The sequence below is a fragment of the Dendroctonus ponderosae genome, unplaced genomic scaffold (genome assembly GCF_020466585.1).
Source record: "Dendroctonus ponderosae isolate FM_Combo_2020 unplaced genomic scaffold, Dpon_F_20191213v2 Dpon_F_20191213_1, whole genome shotgun sequence".
Classification (NCBI taxonomy): Eukaryota; Metazoa; Arthropoda; class Insecta; order Coleoptera; family Curculionidae; genus Dendroctonus; species Dendroctonus ponderosae.
The window spans coordinates 17,975,388-17,991,618 of record NW_026017110.1 but is presented as its reverse complement, the minus strand read 5'-3'; the positions used below and the strand labels follow the sequence as shown (position 1 = coordinate 17,991,618).

Genomic DNA, 16,231 nt, shown 5'->3' with positions numbered 1-16,231 from the left:
GGTTTCACCATTCAACGATTCCTGTTGAATTTGCCGTTTATCTTTGTCTATCTTATTGTCACTCTCTATTTTTAAATAATTACGAACCAACAGGTATTTATGTAATGTTAATTAGGCAGATTATTGCGGCCTTGAAAAACATGCCGGTTGGCGTTTTTCTAATACAGTTTTTTGCAAATTTCTCAGTTTTTTATAACAATTAATTTTTTTACTAATTTTTCTGCACTCCTAAAACACCGCCAGACAACACCTCCTGAGGAATGACGCCAGTTTTGAATCACCCTGTATAGTAGGCCTGAGTGTGTTCCAAGTAAATTTGAAATTTTCACTTGGGTTTGTTTTGAAGATAGGAATTATTGTTGCAGTTGAGTAGAAGCTTTCATTTTGAAGCCGATTTAACAAACTCTGGAACATTGCGATTGCGGATGACTTAAATAAAACTTTCAGCATCCTTAGCTCAGAATGTGTTCTAGACGCAGGGAAATTGCCAATTTGCTCCTGGCTTCACTTGAGAAAATACGATTTTTTATAGAAGAGAACGCAACCGAGTGAAAACTCACATTTTGAGACCGAAATTTACTAAGCTGACTAAAATAAGGGTTCGGCAGATTTCTATGGAACTTTCAACATCCTTATATCTGTGTGTGTTCTAATAGGGGAATTTTGAATTTGTTACATGCGTTAGTTTGTATATTCTGTCAATTTTTAAGGAAAGAACGCAATTGAGTAAAATTTCAATTTTGAGACCGATAGCTGCCAACTGGCAAGCAACAGGATTCTAGGCGATTTTTATTAAACTTTCACCATTCTTAGATCCGCGTGTGTTCCAGAGATGGGGAAAATTTAATTTGCTCCTTGCGTTAGTTTGCAGGATGTGAACTTTTAAAGAAAGAACGCAGTTGAGTAAAAACTGCAATTTTGAGACCGTTTTTTACCAAGCTGACAAAAATCAGGCTTACAATCAATTTAAGTGAGTTTTAGTTTTCGCAGATCTAAATATGTTGCAAAGGTTGCGAAAATTTTGAATTGCCAGTTGCGGTAAGCCCGTGTTCCATGCATGAGTCTGTACGATGATACGATGGTACGAAAGTGTTTCTATTGGTTGGAGATCTGTCAATTCGTCCGTCGTCGCACGACCAATATTTAATAAGCTGGTAAATTTGGTAAAACCGGCAAAAATCACGATTCTAACACTCGTACAAAATAAATTATAATTTTTTTATTTATAAACTAGGTGTGCTGCCATAATTTCGCTGCCTTTATGATCTCAACTAACTGGTTTGTATTGAAAAATAAAATTCATATTTCCATAGCATTCAAGTTTTTGGTAAATCTGACCAACCAGCAGTTAAATCTCCTGGGCTAACTTAAACTGCAAGCAATCGACGCCATAATAAATAATGGCTTTCTTCAAAGATTTTAATAAATGGCCATAAATCGGCGTTGTCAGATCACTGCACGGCAAGCCGAGGTTCAATAATTAATTCTATCATAAGTGTCATGCACAGGTGTCATGGAAGACGGATCCCGCGAATAACCTTGTGGCGTTTTTCGGCAATGTGTTTCACGTTCACTGGCTATTCACTATTTTCCGTTTAATTAATCTGTTTTGTGTTGTGCTAAAATGGCACAACCTCTCGAGAGAAATGACGTAGATATGTCCACATCTGTGTAAGTATTAAGATAATTCTATATGAACGTATTAGGCCTCCACGCTGGGTCGGACTCCGGACCCTTCAGCGTAACTGTTTACGCACTCAAATTTTTAGTAATATGATCGAACATCAGCCCCCTGCCGCGTCAAAAACGTGCTCACTAGTTAATATTTTTCCTGCTAGGTACTTAATTTTCAAGGACATCAGCCCCTGCTCTGAGCCAGGGTCTGAGCTGTTAAAAATGAGCTTCCCTTATAGATAGTATTTTATTAGCAACTTTTCTTAGTGACGCCATCCATCCACAAGCAAGGAAACCGAATACCATACGGATGATGAAGAGCTGGCAAAAGAACCCTAGTGGATTACAGCAAAGCACAGAACCAAAAAACGAAAATTGAATGCAACATCTCCGCCAAAATCTCCCTTAATTATCGAGAAAGAGACTGCCAGCAGAGCAAGAAACGAAAGGAACCTAAGCCACCCCCTCTCATGGTGGAAAATGTAGAGTCCTATGAAGTATTATATGGGAACTAGTAAAACAAGTTACGGAAACCGACTTTCAAGTGAAATTCACTAACGACCCAACAGCTAAAATTAATTGTACCAATGCAGAAAGCTATAGAAAAAATGTTAACAGCTAGTGAACTTGAATTTCATACATATGAAATCAAGCAAACGCGACCAATTCGTGTTATGGTAAAAAAGAAAAGGTTTCAAAATCATCATGGCAAACAACAAGTTGACATGGAGAGAGAAAAGAGAAAGAATTTACAAAATTACACACATACTTGGATGTAAAGTAGAGATTGAGGCAACGAAGGCATCAAAACTGATCCCCCAATGCAAAAATGTCAGGCATATGGACACACCCAGAAATGCTGCTCAAAGAAACCGAGATGTACTGGCAGGCACCCAGCACCTGAATGTGATCAGTCGAAAAGTCAAGTCCCGAAATGTGTGCTGTGGGGAAGGCCATCCAGCCAATTACAGGAAATATGTTGTAACTACACCAGTTAAAAATCACAATTAATAAAAATGGTGACAACAAGAAAAAGTGAACATCATGTGTTGGAAAGCAAATGGATTGCCCAACAAGCGTCAAGAAGAACTTCAAGTAATCCTGGACATACATAAAATTGAAGTGTGTATGATCTCAGAAACGTGGTCAAATCTCAGAAAAAAGGTGAAAAGAATTTCACCAAGCAATCCTTTATCAAAATAAAGGGTTACAAAGTATACCACTCGCATAGCGCATGGAATTAATCGTTGATTCTTAACAACAGAAAATAAATATGCCTATATATGTACACATTAAAATAGTAATCCAGTGACAAAGCCGAAGTTAATATCATAGGATAACACTTTGCAAATGTACATCTAGTAGTTTAGGTTAACGAAAAGTAGCTTATTGGTGTAAACTAGATTGCTATAACAAACTAATAAAATATATTTCTGGTTGCTTATTGCACAAGTGCGCTAAAGAAATCACTTAAGTATTTTTGATTCAGTCGCGGGCTCAAAGCCCCCGAAAACTCTATTACTGCAAGGTGAAGTTCAACGAAAATATATTTTGAAAGATAATGGCGCACACACCAAACTCTTTAGGAGAGCATCTCATTCTCCAATTAACTACTTAAAAAAGCGATTCGAAGTCAAGTTGTATCCTGGTTCTTATACTCAAACTTTGACTGTTCTAGGCCATGCTGCCAATGTGGAGTAATCATTGAGGCAAACCCAGCAAATATGTGCGTCGGATGTCTGCGAGTTCATGTGGACATTACAGAGGGCATATCAGATCAGGCAACTTTATACTTTTGCAGAGGATGCGAAAGATATCACCAGCCACCGTCTGAATGGATACATTGCGCTCTTGAATCTAGAGAGCTTTTAACATTGTGCTTGAAACGACTTAAGGGCCTTAATCGAGTCAAATTGTTTGACGCCAGCTTTGTCTGGACTGAGCCCCACTCCAAGAGGATTAAAGTATGTTTTTCATTATCCTAATGATCTTTCCAACCGATTTTATCATCAAAGCAAGTATAAATGCTGATTTTTTTTAATGTCATAGGTCAAGCTGGTTATTCACGCTGAAGTGATGGGTGTTGTGCTGGAGAAGAGTTTCATAGTGGAGTTCACCGTGAACCATCAAATGTGTGATGATTGCCATCGAAGAGAAGCAAAAGATTTCTGGAGAGCGTTGGTACAAGTGAGGCAAAGAGCCGATAATAAGAAGACATTCTATTACTTGGAGCAATTGATTTTGAAGCATAAAGTTCACGATAACGCAACGGAAATCAAGCCAGTTCATGGTGCGTTCTTGGCAGATGTTTTCATTTGCATTTGAATACAGAATCATTTTTTTTAGGTGGCATAGATTTCTTTTTTGCCACGGAAGCCCACGCTAAAAAGATGATTGATTTTCTAGTAACAGTTTTGCCTTGCAAGTATCACCATTCCAAGAAACTTATATCACACGACATACATAGTAATATTTACAACTACAAGTTTACATATTGCCTTGAGATTGTTCCAATATCCAAAGACAGTGTTATTTGCTTGCCCAAGAAAATGACCCAATCTTTGGGCGGTATTTCACCTATTTGTTTAGTATATCGCGTTACCAATACGATACATTTGATTGATCCCTCCAGAGGACAAGGTAAGCAGTAGAATCTACTATTTATCTTATGTTTTACCTACATATTATTATATATTATTTTATGTTGCACAATTTATTTTTTGGAAACGGTAATTATCATCAAACAGCAGTTTAGAAATCATTACGTTTAATTATTTTTACAATATCAATAATCATAATCATTATTTCTTGCGAAAAAAATTCAATCTTTATTTTAAAAATTTTTGGAACCCGGTAAAAATGTGGTGTTAATTTCGATCCATCGTACTCTGTGAATTCGTGTTTAATTTTTTTGGATTGTTATAAATCTGTCTGAATCCATCATAGCTATTATACAGGCTGACAATAAAAATTGATCTCTCGCAAAAACTTTAGAAAATGGTTAATTTTCAATAATAACAAAATTTATCAATAAAAACTAAACAACTATTTTGACTACAATATACTCAGCCGGTTACAAAGTGGCCTCCTTGCGCGTCTCGGCAGGGCACTAAACGCTGCCAGTTTTTGTTAATTACATAATTTTTTCAGTTGCCGAGGTGAATAGCACGCATTATTGGCGAAGTCAATTTAATTCAATATGCAACCCGAAACAACTAGTGGAGTATATTGTATTGGACATTGAACCTATAATGGACAAAGATCGAAAGTGTTTTCCAGGCCAAGGAATGATTTCTACTAAACACGTTTTGGCGGATGTGTGGATTGTGAAAGCATCCGAGTTAGGAATTACTACTGCTTCCATACATACCAGAACTCACTTGGGACATATTTTGAAACTAGGCGATTGTGTTTTAGGGTAAGTTCCTTAATACTTTCAACCATTTTTCAGGTTTTGCCTTAGTTTTATAATCTAATTTCGCAGTCATTCACGCTTTTTTTTTGAGGTATTTCTGAACAATTTTTTAAGAGAACAAAATTTTTCAGATATACGCTTTTCAAACATGTTCCTTTAAATTTTAAAATTAGCGGAAAATATCGGCAGAATTCAAATTTTTTATGTCATCTTTGATATTACTCACTCAAAACCGCATTCCTTTTCAACATTACGCTCGAGTTTTTTTTTAATACCTATTAAAAGTATTTGCTTTTGATTCAACTGGAATATAATGTGTTTGTATTGTAGCTTGTTAGGAAAATCACGATATCGAAGCAATTTGTTATTTCGGTAACCTCTTCTATAAGAGATAAAATATTATTCATCAGTACTTGATGTATTTTAAAGTGCGGATTCTTGCTCACAAATTAATTGACAATATCGTTATGCGTTCAGCGATCGGCTGAAACATTTATCATCACTGATATGTTCATATATGATTGCAATGCAGACATTTGTTAATTGTTTTGTATTCATACACATAAAGTATAAAACATTTCTAAATTTTCGTGAAAAACATTGGGCAAATAATTAAACTCATTGTAAATTGTATTAAACTTTTAGATACAACATTGCCGATACGAATGTAAACGACCCTCATTTCGACAAGTTGGATAAAGCTACGGTTCCAGATGTGATTTTAGTTAAAAAGTCATTTGACGACAGAGAATCAAAAAGGATGCGAAAGAGGAATTGGAAGCTCAAAAGATTGGCAGATCACGATGTTGAAAGTACTGACGGAAAGTATGTGTTTTGGAAGGTTAATTTGATGATGATAATGAGGACTTTGTTACAATTTTAGTGAATTTAATGAGTTTATGGATGATTTGGAAGAAGATCCGGAGTTGCGACGAAACGTCAACATTTTCAAAAATTCATTATTTGCCGTGGATACTGATGACACTGATTACGATCCGAATAAGCCATGCATAACTTTGGATGAAATGCTGGACGATTTAACAGTAAATGATGTTGAAATGACGGACTAAATGCTGATGAATTGATGTAAAGGTGAATGTTTAATGTTTTTAGTAATAAAAATTACATTATCGTCACTAAAACACAATGCGTTTATTTTTTAACAGACCATACTTTGGCTGCTCTCAGAAGCAACCAGTAGACAAACTAATTTTTTCTTACATTTTTGGTCACAGCCTTCTTTAATGTATACATCGCTATCTCTGTACACGTACCGGAAATACTTGTCTACTAATGCATTGTCGCTATTATTGCTCGCCATTTGGGTGTATAAATTTCCGAGCGATTTTGGCGTAAGATCGGGTAATCCATAGGCGTCTTTGAACGAGTAAAGTTTATACCAGTTAGGTGACGATTCCGCATTGATGTTTGCTTCAGTAAGGTTGAAAGTGTATTCACTATAGTCAGTCACAGTCTGCCCGAAAATAAATATTCAAGTGGTTTCAGCGATTATTCACTTACTGAGTATACTCACAAAATTACTATTGTCCAAATCATAGATCCTATAGTTGGGATTCGATCCAATGAAAGTTGCAAAACTTGCTCCATTGTAAGCCACTGATTGTACCTCATCTGATTCATTGAGGAACAATACAAACTGATCCATGTGAGTGTGTCCATTGAATTGAGCCGTGATTGTATTAGAGAACCTGATATATAATTAATGAGTTTTTGTGGAATGGATAACCAACTATACAAGTTTCAGTAAACTTTGATAATCAATACCTTAGGACAATCTTCTTAAATTCTCTGCTCCATATTTTCACACAAGAAGAGACATCATCACCAGATGGAACATGAGACAATATGTGTACTTTTTCCCCGTTATTTTCTGCCTCAGTTAGAACTCCCACCAGCCACTGCAGCTGGCCGAAAGTATCAATGTTTGCGTAAATTAACCATCTGCAAAAAGCGTTTGATATAATGAGATTTTTCTCATCTAATCCAGACTTGTAGTTATTATAACTGGAAGTAGTTGTTTAATTATCTGTAGCCATTTTTTTTTCAGTTTTTCTAACGGATGGACATTTGAAACGGTGCTGATTTGAATAGAACTCACTCGATTAAAATGTAAATTGAATTATTATTTGCCCAAAATTGACTAATGTTTCACCACATTGGTGTCGTTCCGCATTATCCGATTGAATACTCACAAATTGGACGTGAAGCAAACGTTGCTATTCAACGCAATTATTCTGAAACCTGGTTTCACCAATACTGTGTAAAAACCGCCTTGTTTTATTGTGGTTTGTGCCGCATTTGGTAGCCATCTCGACCATTCATCTGCTACCAAGTCTAATAACCATTGAGTAGAAACATTGGAACTTGTTGGAACGTCGTGTGGTGAGTAGCTACAATAGGAAAGTAGATTTTTAAAGTAAACTTATCTGTTTCTTTATGTTACCGTTGTAAAAGTACCTTTTAAAGCTATATTCTTTTGTGGTACTTAAGTTCATTGCTTTTAATTTTTAAAATTTCGGACCTTTTTAAAGTGGATCTGGAAATGGGACAAGCGTTTGTAAAATTGAACAAATGTGCTTTTTAAATTAGTTTCATTTAGCTGTAGTTTTCTGATGGAAAAATATGCGAAGTAGGTTTTGTTTTCGTACCGAAGTACACATTTCCTGTTTATTTTTGCACTGAAATTCAGAAGTTCATTTTGTTAATGTTTAAAAGTTTTTTTGAATTTGTATGTTACTAAATGCTTTTGTCTTTGTTTGCTTTAGTTAATAAGCTCTAAAATTTTCTACAATTTGTTTTACTGGTTTCGCTCTTGGAAGAAATATATGTATGTATGTAGGCAAATTACATCTTTGTGAGGTCACTCACTAATAAGCTTCTGTGGAATGATGTTATACAAAAACTATATGAGAGCAATGAAAGTAATAGTATGTATAATTATGCATTCAATTAAATATACTTACTCAATAAATTATTATTTTAATTTTGTCAACTTCGTGTCTCCTTATGAATATTTTAAACGAGTATTACTTCTATTGAAGGTATACTTACAAATCTCCGGGATGTGGTTCGTGATTGCCCAATATTGGGTAAACCGTTTTATCTGGGAACGTTCTTTCCAGCAATTCAAATAATAATTTAATAGTTTCCTGGTTTCCTTGAACGGTCGTGGCATATGTTCTATGACTTACTATATCCCCGGTGAAATATATAAAGTCAATATCTTCCTAAAATAATTAATTAATTCCAAATCAAACTTAGAATATTGGGTTGTTAAGTAACTAACATGATTTTTCTTAATTTGATCCATCATGTTATCAATAGTATGCCACGGCATGTCACAAACAGCGTAATCCCCCCAATAGCCAGCAGCGTCTTCAGCATTAGCAGGAGTTCCTGATTCACAACACAAAGGTTCAGAACACTTGGAATTACTCCCTGGAGAATAGAGCGGATCCAGATGAACGTCTGTAATTTGCAGTATTTGAATATTGCCTGTGTCAGTCTAAAAACAAAATAATCCATCAACCACTAATATGTATCTTTTTTCTATTGGCAATGTAGTCTTCTTAAGCCAACATCTGCTGGCTAAATATGCCTATTTGAAAATTGTTAGGAGTAAGTAAAGGGTGTTTTTTTAGAGGTATAGAACTTTAAATTGAAATAAAACTAATAAAATTAATCTTAAAGGATGGTAGTGGCTTTATTGAAGACAATTGTATGTAAGTATAGATCAAATATGATTTGGGTCATATGGGCGCCGCGGCTGGTTCGAATGAAGAGCAATCTGCGAAAGAACTCCAATTTGATTCCACTAGACCTCAAAAAAAGCACATCAAACAGCGGGTTTTTACTGGATATAGCGGTGTCTCAATAGTGGCTTTTGGATTTTCGTAGCTCCAAATGGTGAATGTTTGCCGGTAACAGTTAAGCAGTTGAAACATACTTTTTCGTAGCAATTTTTTCCCAAAACATGAAAATATATAAAACGTCCGGGTTTCCCGCCATTAAGTTCAATTTAATTATAAAACCAAAGGAGAACGCAAATTCTGCCAAGCTTTTTTTCTGTTTTTTTTTTATTTATAATTAAAAAAATATATTGTTCATACTAGGGAGTCGTTTCATAAAGACTTAATTAGAATTAAATTGTTTTTAATATTGCGAAGTTTTACCTGATGCTTTCTTTGAGTTCGTGTGGTGGGAACTGGAGGTAAAGGAATACTCCATGAGTCTGCATTTGGATCTTCACATCCGTAGTTCTGGAAATAAATAGCACAAAACCTGGCTGCTGTTAGATCTTGTCGATGGTCGATTATATATAAAATAGTGTCCTAAAATTAAGATATTTTGTAAATAAGCACAACGTTTCAGCTTCAAATACATTGAGAATTTAAATGAAAACAAAACCTGTGTTTTCAGACAAGTTCCCACTTTCTCTTAATTCCTATCTTACTTACCGTTTCGATATTGACCCTGCCTGTACATCCTTCTATACCCCAACTCGTAAATAGAACGCAGATATGGTTTAAATAGTCAATCATTACGTCTCTCGTTGCATTACTTCTTCTTAAAGCAATAATGCCATCGACTGCGTTCTCACAAATTTTACAACCTGCATCTGCGTCCTTTTTGGGAGTTATATATTTCAGCCTTCCAGCAAGCTCAACCAGGTGTGGAGGAATTAAAACTGAAGTATCTCCTGAGGTATTGATTTTAAATATTTTTTCTGAAAGTTACATGTTTAATGAGTTTTCAACATTTCAGTATAAACAGAAAACATTTTTATCACTTTAGTTTGTTCTGCTGTTACAATTATTCAATGGTCAATAAATTGTTTTCTATTTGTATTCGCTTTTAAAGAATTAATTGGAAATCTGGAGGAACGCTTCTAAAAGTTCAGCTAACATATGAATCTCGAACATCTGAACATTATTTGTATAACTTTGCATTTAGGCGATGTGGTGCTTGATACTTTATAATTTTCTTAAATAATTGTATTTTTTCTTTTAAGTACTTCACTTTGAGAGTTTAGTTTAAATAAAGATCATCAAGTTGTACCTGTAAAATCTCTTTATCAAACATTTCCACTGCAATTTTAAAACCAATTCTAGATGAAAAAAAACATAATAACATCTTGATTGATAAGGGAAATGCAGGTCACCTTTGATCTTTTGGCCGTATTCATTTTGTGCTTTGAAACATGGCGTTTGAACTGAATAAGCGTTTGCTACAAAATTACTTTTATGCAAATGTACCGAATTATTCACGTATTTTTGTTCAAATCACAATAAATAAATTCTTATATTATACAATAATTAAACTTTTCTTTTAAACGGTTTCAAATGAAAAGCCTGTTTCCAGTTTTAGAACGAGCTTCAGATTTTTAAAAGTTAGATTGTGGCTTCCTCTGATTAAGAATGTTATTTAGTTGAACTTAATCAAGTTAATATAAATTGATTACTAAAACAAATGAATTTTTTCTAGGATATATATGTTAGACTGACTTACTATTTTCCACTTGTAAAACAAAGCATAATATAATAATTGATAAAATAAATACAAAACATTGTGAACACTTCATGGCTTTAAATCAGTGAAACTGGACTGGCCAAGCACGACTAAGCATAAATAGCTCGACATATCAGTTGTTCAATTACAGATATTGCATGAAATTGAACAAACTAAGCAGATAGTTAATGAGTGTTTCGTAAATAAAAGTCATAAGTGAACAATAACTTGTCTGCGAGAGTTGTAATTTAATAATGAGTAAACACTTGAAAATATGTGGAACATGAACACTTATACTAAGTTGATGGCAGATTATTTCTGCCTAAATTATTAATTTGTTTTTTATTGTCCAATCGAAAGCGATTTTTTGAAGTGGAATAGTATAAACCATTTGTTTTAATGTAGATAAAATTAGCTACTACGTTAAGTGTATAGCCAAACGTTTGAAGATGATTCTCTGTTGCCCCAGGGAAGAACAAAGTGGTTTTCATTTTTTTATCTCAATAACAAAGCGAAAAACGGAAAAAATCAACAAGCAAAGAACTTGAATAGGTAGTTGACTAATCCGAAAAAGGTAGCAGAATTGAAATAAAGTCAGCGAAACAATTAAAAAAAAATCTGTTATCAGTTAATCAGTCTATGTGGGGCCAAATTTGCGCCTTTTTTCTTGTAGGTAAATACCGCTTCTAAATTTAAACAATATCGACGAAAAGATTATGAGTTAAGTATATACGAAAAATTGTTTTTATTTATTATATTTTTATTTCAACCTCCTGTATCTCGAAAAGGAAACTAATTATTTTTCTGTTGTAGTTAACGGTTTATTTCTATTATTTGCATGTACATATTTTCAAACACAATTAAGATGAAATGCATTTTATTGAGTAAGTAGTGGCAGTAAAAATCTTTATTACTTAAGAAAAGGCTGTATGTAAAGTATGTAAAGTAAGTTATTAATATTGACTTCAATTAATTTTGATCGCGATTTTGGATGTAATTATTGAAATATTTGTTTTATTAATGCAGTAACTATCGATCGGAGCTGCAGGATTAGTGACACTTAAAAACATTTTAAACCTTATTCTTCTATTCTGTTATATTTTGTCATTTTCATTCGATATATTTTTAATTTGCTTATAATATTTACTGTTCTTTACAATAACCAGCGATTTAAAAATGTCGACAACAAACCAGCTAAACTGTGCGAAATGAATTTCTTTTTTCCGATATCTTGGAAATAACTAACATTTTCTGATGATAACTTTTTTGATCAAAATGCTGAAAATCGTTATAAATATACTATTGAAATTATATTTGTCGTCGTTTCAGCCACGTTTAGCAGACAGTAACGTCGCTTTAATAATATACAGGTAAAGATGTATTTCCTACTAGTTATTGTTTTACATACTGTTATTGCAAATATGTAGATATATAATATGTATATATTAAATGTTCATAATTTATAGCTGAATATTTAACACAATGATTATTGGCTGGATTTGCTAGTAGATCCACTGTTTTACTAATTTTTCTTTTTAATAAATTGAAAGGTAGGTTAGTTAGGTACTGTAGTATCAGAGTATAAATTAATATATTTTTCATATCGTAATTGCACGAGGTATCTTTCAACCGCCTTTCATTGTTCAACCTATCAATTACTATGCGTTATCTTTTTTATTTTAACGCTAGTACTAATTTGTTCCATAAATGACATCCATTTTTCATATATTTGCTAAATTAAATTATTTGCTTAAGTTAATTTTATATATATCTTCAAATTTCTGCAATCCTGCTAAACCATAAGACCAATTACAAAATTCTTTGCTACAAAGGCAAATCAGCGAATGTGTGTTTCCAATGATTTTAAATTCTAAAGTGAAAACACCAATTTTTTATTGTAGGTATTGTTTTTTAGTAACTAAAAGTTTTTTGTGATAAATGCCAGCAAATTTTAAATTTTTTTTTCAAATTCTTCAAATTTTAAATTCGATATCAACATTTCTTAACCCAGAATTGTACAAATAAATTTAAAATGGTAAAGAAAATAATCCCTACTCCGGATGTAATTTGGCTTAACTTTAGAATTGAATAAATGCTGAGTGCTGCCAGCGATTTGATTTCTGTTTCAAGCTTCATTGAGTTTAATGCTTTTTCTATCAGTCCGTGTTTTTGCAAAAATTAAGAACTTTATAAAACGCTTGAAATATAGCCAGATTGAACGCATTTCTATCTAACGCCTTTTAAATTAAAACACATTTGTAATACTAATTTCTATTTTAGTACTAGTCACCTACCAGTTCTTATCGATTTTCCAAAATGCCTAGAGGTTGTGGAGCAAGTAGACCTCGAAAATGCACGTCGAAAAAACCAGTTCAAAAATGTTCCACCAAAAAATTGACTGCTAAAAAAACGGTTCCAAAAAAGCCAGCGTCTTCGCGATGCTGCTCATCAGGATGTGGAACGAAAGTTGTCAGAAAGGTAAGTTTTTGCTTACCCTTTGCGTTGATTTTTCGAAAAGTGTTAACTGCTTCAAGATCTGCTCTTTTATTTTTATGACTGGTCTTTTGCATAGTTTTTAACTTGTTATAAAATAATATGTTTAGTACCATTTCATGAAACTTTCTTTACGATTTGGAGGTGTGTTCGCACACCGCAAATGGGAACTTTTTTAACTTTAATTTTTTTTTGTCTGAAATGTATCAAGATTTTATACAAAACTGTTTGTTATCCTCTGGGTATGTATAATTATTTGAAGAAAGAAACAAGAAGCCTATCAGTTGGCTTGGAAGTAAATTGAGTAGGTAGGTGTAACTAAATTTGCAAATTCTATCCTCCCGCTTAATGTTTTAAGTAAGCTGAGTAAGTTTTTCTAATTAAAAAGCGCCCTCCGTATGTGCAAATCAAATAAAAAAAAAATGTTTTTAATCTATTTTCTGCTTCGTATCATATAAAGAGTTGATGCAGGTTCAAAAATCCACCTTAAATCTAGTTGGGACTATTTCAGCTTTTGTAGAGGATCTGTTTGGTTTCGAATTTATATATTTTCGTAGTAAATTGATTAGATTGAACCTTGTTAAATCGTCTCTTAGAAAACGCTTGGTGATACTTTTCAACTTATATGTAATTATTATTTATTAATTTAAATTGATAATATTTTATTCAATAACTGCGTTTTTGTTAAAATCTAATAGTACAGTTTTATAGAGAAGGTTATAATAGACACGTTAAGTCTGTACGTTGCAAATAATAACTTGGAAATTCAATGAATAAAAATTCAAAAATTCATATATATATAAAATATGTATCTATTTTCTTCTTTCAACACCTTGAAACCTAGGTTTTATTTTAAAAAAGTCTAGTTTTTCTCAATTATTTGGGCTTTACTGTGCATTTTCTAAGCGAGTTTTTAGGGCAACGAATATATCAAAAGGGGCATTAATTTATCTTCAGTTTGAGTGTTTGAGTCATTTTTCGTATTTTCGTAGCTTGTAGGTAGGATTATAAATATTGAAAGTGCGGGGCAAAACGGCTATATAGTTAAATTAAAACACAAAATTAAATATTTCTGTCTATTTAGCAAACAAAAGTACATCAATTGGGAACTAAAATATTTCAGAACAAAAGAGTCTGGTTTTGTAGTTAAAAAAAAAAAGTTAAAATTAGAAACATCTATATCGAGCAATGCTTTAAACAAATGGCAACTAAAATGTTAAAGGAGGAAATTCAATTTACAGAAACGTCGCAAATTAATATCGGTACATTTAAAATGGGACAAATTTTTAATAATGGTATCCTTAAACTGATGTTCATCGCTGGATGTTAAATAAAATCTACATAAGTACAGAATACTCATTGCTTCGATGTTTTCATAAACTTATTAGGAATAATAAATATTGTTATTTCCAGGCACCGGCAAAAAAATCCAATGTAAATTGTAGACGTGGATGTAGAGACTGGTCATCTTCTGATTGCTCATCTGACTATTCCAGCGACTCGTCTGATTACGATAGCTGCACCAGCTGCTGCAGTTCAGACTATTCCAGCGACGATTGCTGCTGCTCTAGACGATAATTTTTGCCGACATTTGGAAGAGCAGTTAGTTTCGCTGGAGAGTTTGTGAAACTGTGCGTTATTGAGTGGATTTCGGGCGCTGGACGTCTAAAGTTTTACAATTGAATAAAAAAAAATACTTTTTAGTGTTTTGTTAATTTTTGTACTATTTTATATCACTTTCTGTGCTTTGTATTTTTTTTAATTTGTTCATACTTCATATACAGTGTGGTTCAAATGACGCCACTTTAGAACCTCTCTGTATATAAATAACTCACATGCATGTTTAATAGTGTGTAGGTTTTTGTATGCTATGAAACCCGTACGGAAAATTTTTATTTTATAAGCGGTTTTAATACCATCAGTTATCTGTCATTATTATTATTATAGCATTATTATCATTAAATTATATGGTTTTATTTCAATAAGCAGAATTTCCATTGAATTTACAGATAATTACAAGCAATACAAGAAGGAACATGTAAAAGGTGAGAACGATTTAGGAACATTCGATTGGCCACAAAAAGGAAATTAATTATTTAATTAACGTTTCTTTATATGGATAAAGTTATGTATTTTTGAAGGACGAAGAAATTTGAGATATACCTATCATTGTTTTTAAGCTTGTTGCTAATTGGGATCAACCGGAAGTTATTGATGTTGATAGGATATTAATCTTCGCACTTTTCTTCGCAGAAAAAAATATATTTTACTATAAAATTTTATTTTAATGCAAATTCGTTTCCTGGGTTTCAGTCATTTATTTACTTCGCTATTACAGTTTATTTCAGTGTTGGTCAAAAATTGATTTTTATTAAAAAAATAAAAAAACACTGATATATTTAAATTAATCAAAAAAATCATGATTTTTGATGATGTGGATTTTTTGTGTTTTGTGTAATAAAAAAAAGGAGGCAGGCGTCACGGGACGCTCGACAAAAGTGATTCACTTCATAAATTAATAGAAACCATAAAATATTGAACTTGTTTAACGTATGATGGCAATAATTATTATATTTTATAATTTTAATATTCTTGTTAGTCTAATAATTTATAAATGGATCAGGAATAGGTCAAATTTAATTTAATTGCCTTTTGAATGTAACATATCTTTTTTATTTGCAACATTTAACATTCTTTAACGAGATGTTGTACATATTGCTCTTCTTGGGCTTGTGTAAACTCTTCTTCTTGAGTTTCTGTATTTTTTGTCGTAATTTCTTATTTGCTATGTATAATCTTTGACGTTCAGCACTAGTTCGTGGTTAATGAAAGCTACTTTGAGTTGATTTATTACTTAATGCTCCTTTTTTAGCACGAAATCGTTTTTGGCATTCAGCATTACCTAATACTTTTCACATTATAGCATCTTTTTGTGACTGCTCTTGTGTATGTTGTTCATGAACGTCTGTTACAACTTGTATCTGAATAGGACTAAAAAATCAATTAATTTTGGTGATTGGAAGGCGTTCTATCTGTTTAAAATAGACGGTAAAACGAGGAAGAGCTATAGAGACAGGATACACTTGACACACTATATGTATACATAATGTAAGCCATCGC

General features: G+C 32.9%; 2 protein-coding genes and 1 long non-coding RNA gene across 4 annotated transcripts; 2 read left to right on the top strand and 1 right to left on the bottom strand.

Moving 5' to 3' along the window:
* Positions 1 to 1,477: 1,477 nt before the first annotated feature.
* Positions 1,478 to 8,081, top strand: LOC109535648 (60S ribosomal export protein NMD3). 2 transcript variants are annotated; one of them, XM_048660942.1, is made up of 8 exons: positions 1,478 to 1,671; positions 3,353 to 3,638; positions 3,724 to 3,964; positions 4,021 to 4,314; positions 4,825 to 5,092; positions 5,735 to 5,914; positions 5,973 to 6,181; positions 7,158 to 8,081. In XM_048660942.1, the coding sequence occupies exons 1-7, from the start codon at positions 1,625 to 1,627 to the stop codon at positions 6,157 to 6,159; spliced, it is 1,503 nt and encodes a 500-aa protein (XP_048516899.1). In that variant the 5' UTR covers positions 1,478 to 1,624; the 3' UTR covers positions 6,160 to 6,181; positions 7,158 to 8,081. The 2 variants fall into 2 exon arrangements, with proteins under 2 accessions (XP_048516899.1, XP_048516900.1); XM_048660943.1 differs by having other exon boundaries at positions 7,143 to 8,081.
* On the bottom strand, positions 6,220 to 10,830 carry LOC109535646 (sphingomyelin phosphodiesterase). Its single transcript, XM_019901577.2, has 9 exons — positions 10,619 to 10,830; positions 9,568 to 9,836; positions 9,283 to 9,441; positions 8,397 to 8,615; positions 8,162 to 8,337; positions 7,303 to 7,500; positions 6,875 to 7,051; positions 6,624 to 6,798; positions 6,220 to 6,563 (listed from the first exon to the last, which is right to left on the bottom strand). The coding sequence occupies exons 1-9, from the start codon at positions 10,689 to 10,691 to the stop codon at positions 6,249 to 6,251; spliced, it is 1,761 nt and encodes a 586-aa protein (XP_019757136.2). The 5' UTR covers positions 10,692 to 10,830; the 3' UTR covers positions 6,220 to 6,248.
* A 1,051-nt stretch (positions 10,831 to 11,881) lies between these two features.
* Positions 11,882 to 15,074, top strand: LOC109535649. Its single transcript, XR_002171740.2, has 3 exons — positions 11,882 to 11,988; positions 12,899 to 13,096; positions 14,525 to 15,074. It is a non-coding gene; the product is annotated as an uncharacterized LOC109535649 (long non-coding RNA).
* Positions 15,075 to 16,231: the final 1,157 nt, after the last annotated feature.